General features: G+C 53.9%; 1 protein-coding gene across 1 annotated transcript in view; it reads left to right on the forward strand.

The window, feature by feature from the left end:
* LOC104471107 (microtubule-actin cross-linking factor 1-like) overlaps positions 1 to 1,766 on the forward strand; it is a gene marked incomplete at both ends in the record, with an annotated part of 12,267 nt that extends 10,501 nt beyond the window's left edge. The window contains 3 exons of the mRNA XM_010086336.1: positions 948 to 1,110; positions 1,254 to 1,408; positions 1,692 to 1,766. Coding sequence (XP_010084638.1) covers positions 948 to 1,110; positions 1,254 to 1,408; positions 1,692 to 1,766 — 393 coding nt within the window. The remainder of the gene's footprint in view (positions 1 to 947; positions 1,111 to 1,253; positions 1,409 to 1,691) is intronic.
* Between the last annotated feature and the right edge of the window lie 55 nt (positions 1,767 to 1,821).

Consider the following 1,821-nt stretch of genomic DNA (forward strand, 5'->3'; position numbering starts at 1 on the left):
AAACCAACCTCGTAAAATATTAAAGCTGAAAACTACCTTCTGTAATTAACTGCTCATTAACGAACAGCTCGGTGCCCCTGCAGTCGGTATCTGCAGAGGTAACGACAGCCAGGCTGGCTTTTCTCCTACTAATTAGTTTAACAATTACTGTCTGTATCTTTTCCAACCATCTAATGTCATTTTTGTTTTTATTTATGCTTAACAAAGCAGCTATGCCCAGAAGTGAGTGTTTTTGTTTTCTGTTGCTTTTGCTGTAGATCAGTTCAGTTTATCCGTATTCATGTTTTTTGTTGCTTTAACTCCAAAAACCTTTAGAGAAAAAAAAAAAAAAAAAGCCCTAAAAATTGTTGCATTCCCTTGCTGCGAGCTGCTTTAGCTGGTGGGGTCACGGGGGTCCTTTTGGGGGGGGATCAGGAGGGTGTTAAAGTGGCTGGTGGCAGAGCGGCGGTGTGCCCCTGCAAGATGAGCAAGAAATCCTTTCTCAGCTGTTTAGGGAAAAAAATGGCCAAAATGGTGTCAGGAACGGGTGGCAGAGCCTGGCGGGTCGTTAGGTGACATCCCGGGCGAGGAAGGGTCCCCGAGTGCCCGAGCAGACCTGGGGGTGTGTGTCTGTGTGCAAGTAGCTGATCTCTCTGCGTACGTGTCCGTGTTCCACCGCCGAGGATGCTGCATCCCGGGCGATGGGTCCTTGGTGCGCGGTCCAGGCGGTGGCTGTCGGCTGCGCTGTGTGTCCTGGTCTGGAACGTCCGTTGGAGCATTCCCTCGCTAACGGGGCGTCTGGATAAACCCAGATGGACCTTCCCGGGAGGGTGGGCAGTGGGATTAGTGCCGGGAGCTCCGGCACAGGCTCACCCGAAGGCTGGAGGTGTTTGAGGGTGCGGTAGAGCCGGGGGTGCTGCTCCTTCGGGGATTATTTCCCGCCCTGACTCTCCCGGGTTTCCTTCCAGTTGAAGGAATTTGCAAATTTTGACTTCGACGTGTGGCGGAAGAAATACATGCGCTGGATGAACCACAAGAAATCCCGCGTCATGGACTTCTTCCGACGCATCGACAAAGACCAAGATGGGAAGATCACCCGCCAGGAGTTCATCGATGGCATCCTGGCCTCCAGTAAGTCTCTGCCTCCCTGGAACGAGGTCGGAAAATGGCCACCATGGTGTGACAAGGGGTTGTCCCTGCTGGAGGAGCGGGATGCAGACCATGGTCCAACATCCCCATCCCTGCCTTGGTTACTCATTTCTCTCTCCTTCCAGAATTCCCCACCACCAAGCTGGAGATGACGGCGGTGGCCGACATCTTTGACCGTGACGGCGACGGCTACATCGATTATTACGAGTTTGTGGCCGCTCTCCATCCCAACAAGGATGCCTACCGCCCCACCACCGATGCCGACAAGATCGAGGATGAGGTGAAGCACCGAAAGCGATGGGTGTTGGAGGGGTGGGATGGGTCAGTTGGCTGTGGGGTCGACAAAAAAGAGGAAAAAATGGATCGTGGTGGAGCTGAGCCAAAAGAATTGGCTGGTACCACTGGTACCCACTGTGGTTGTGAAGGGGCTGGGTGTTATCCGAGCTGTGCCTCGTACAGGGGGAGAGTCCCAAATCCCGGTCCCTGACCTCTCTCGTTGGCGCGGGATTGGAACAAGATGATCTTTAAGCTCCCTTCCAACCCAAACCATTCTCTGGTGACAGGTCACCCGGCAAGTGGCCCAGTGCAAGTGTGCCAAGAGGTTTCAAGTGGAGCAGATCGGCGAGAATAAATACCGGGTAAGGCAGCGGGGGCCAAACCCTGCCCCACCGGCACAAATCCTGCTCCCCCCTT

Source organism: Pterocles gutturalis, unplaced genomic scaffold (genome assembly GCF_000699245.1).
Source record: "Pterocles gutturalis isolate BGI_N339 unplaced genomic scaffold, ASM69924v1 scaffold676, whole genome shotgun sequence".
Taxonomy (NCBI): Eukaryota; Metazoa; Chordata; class Aves; order Pterocliformes; family Pteroclidae; genus Pterocles; species Pterocles gutturalis.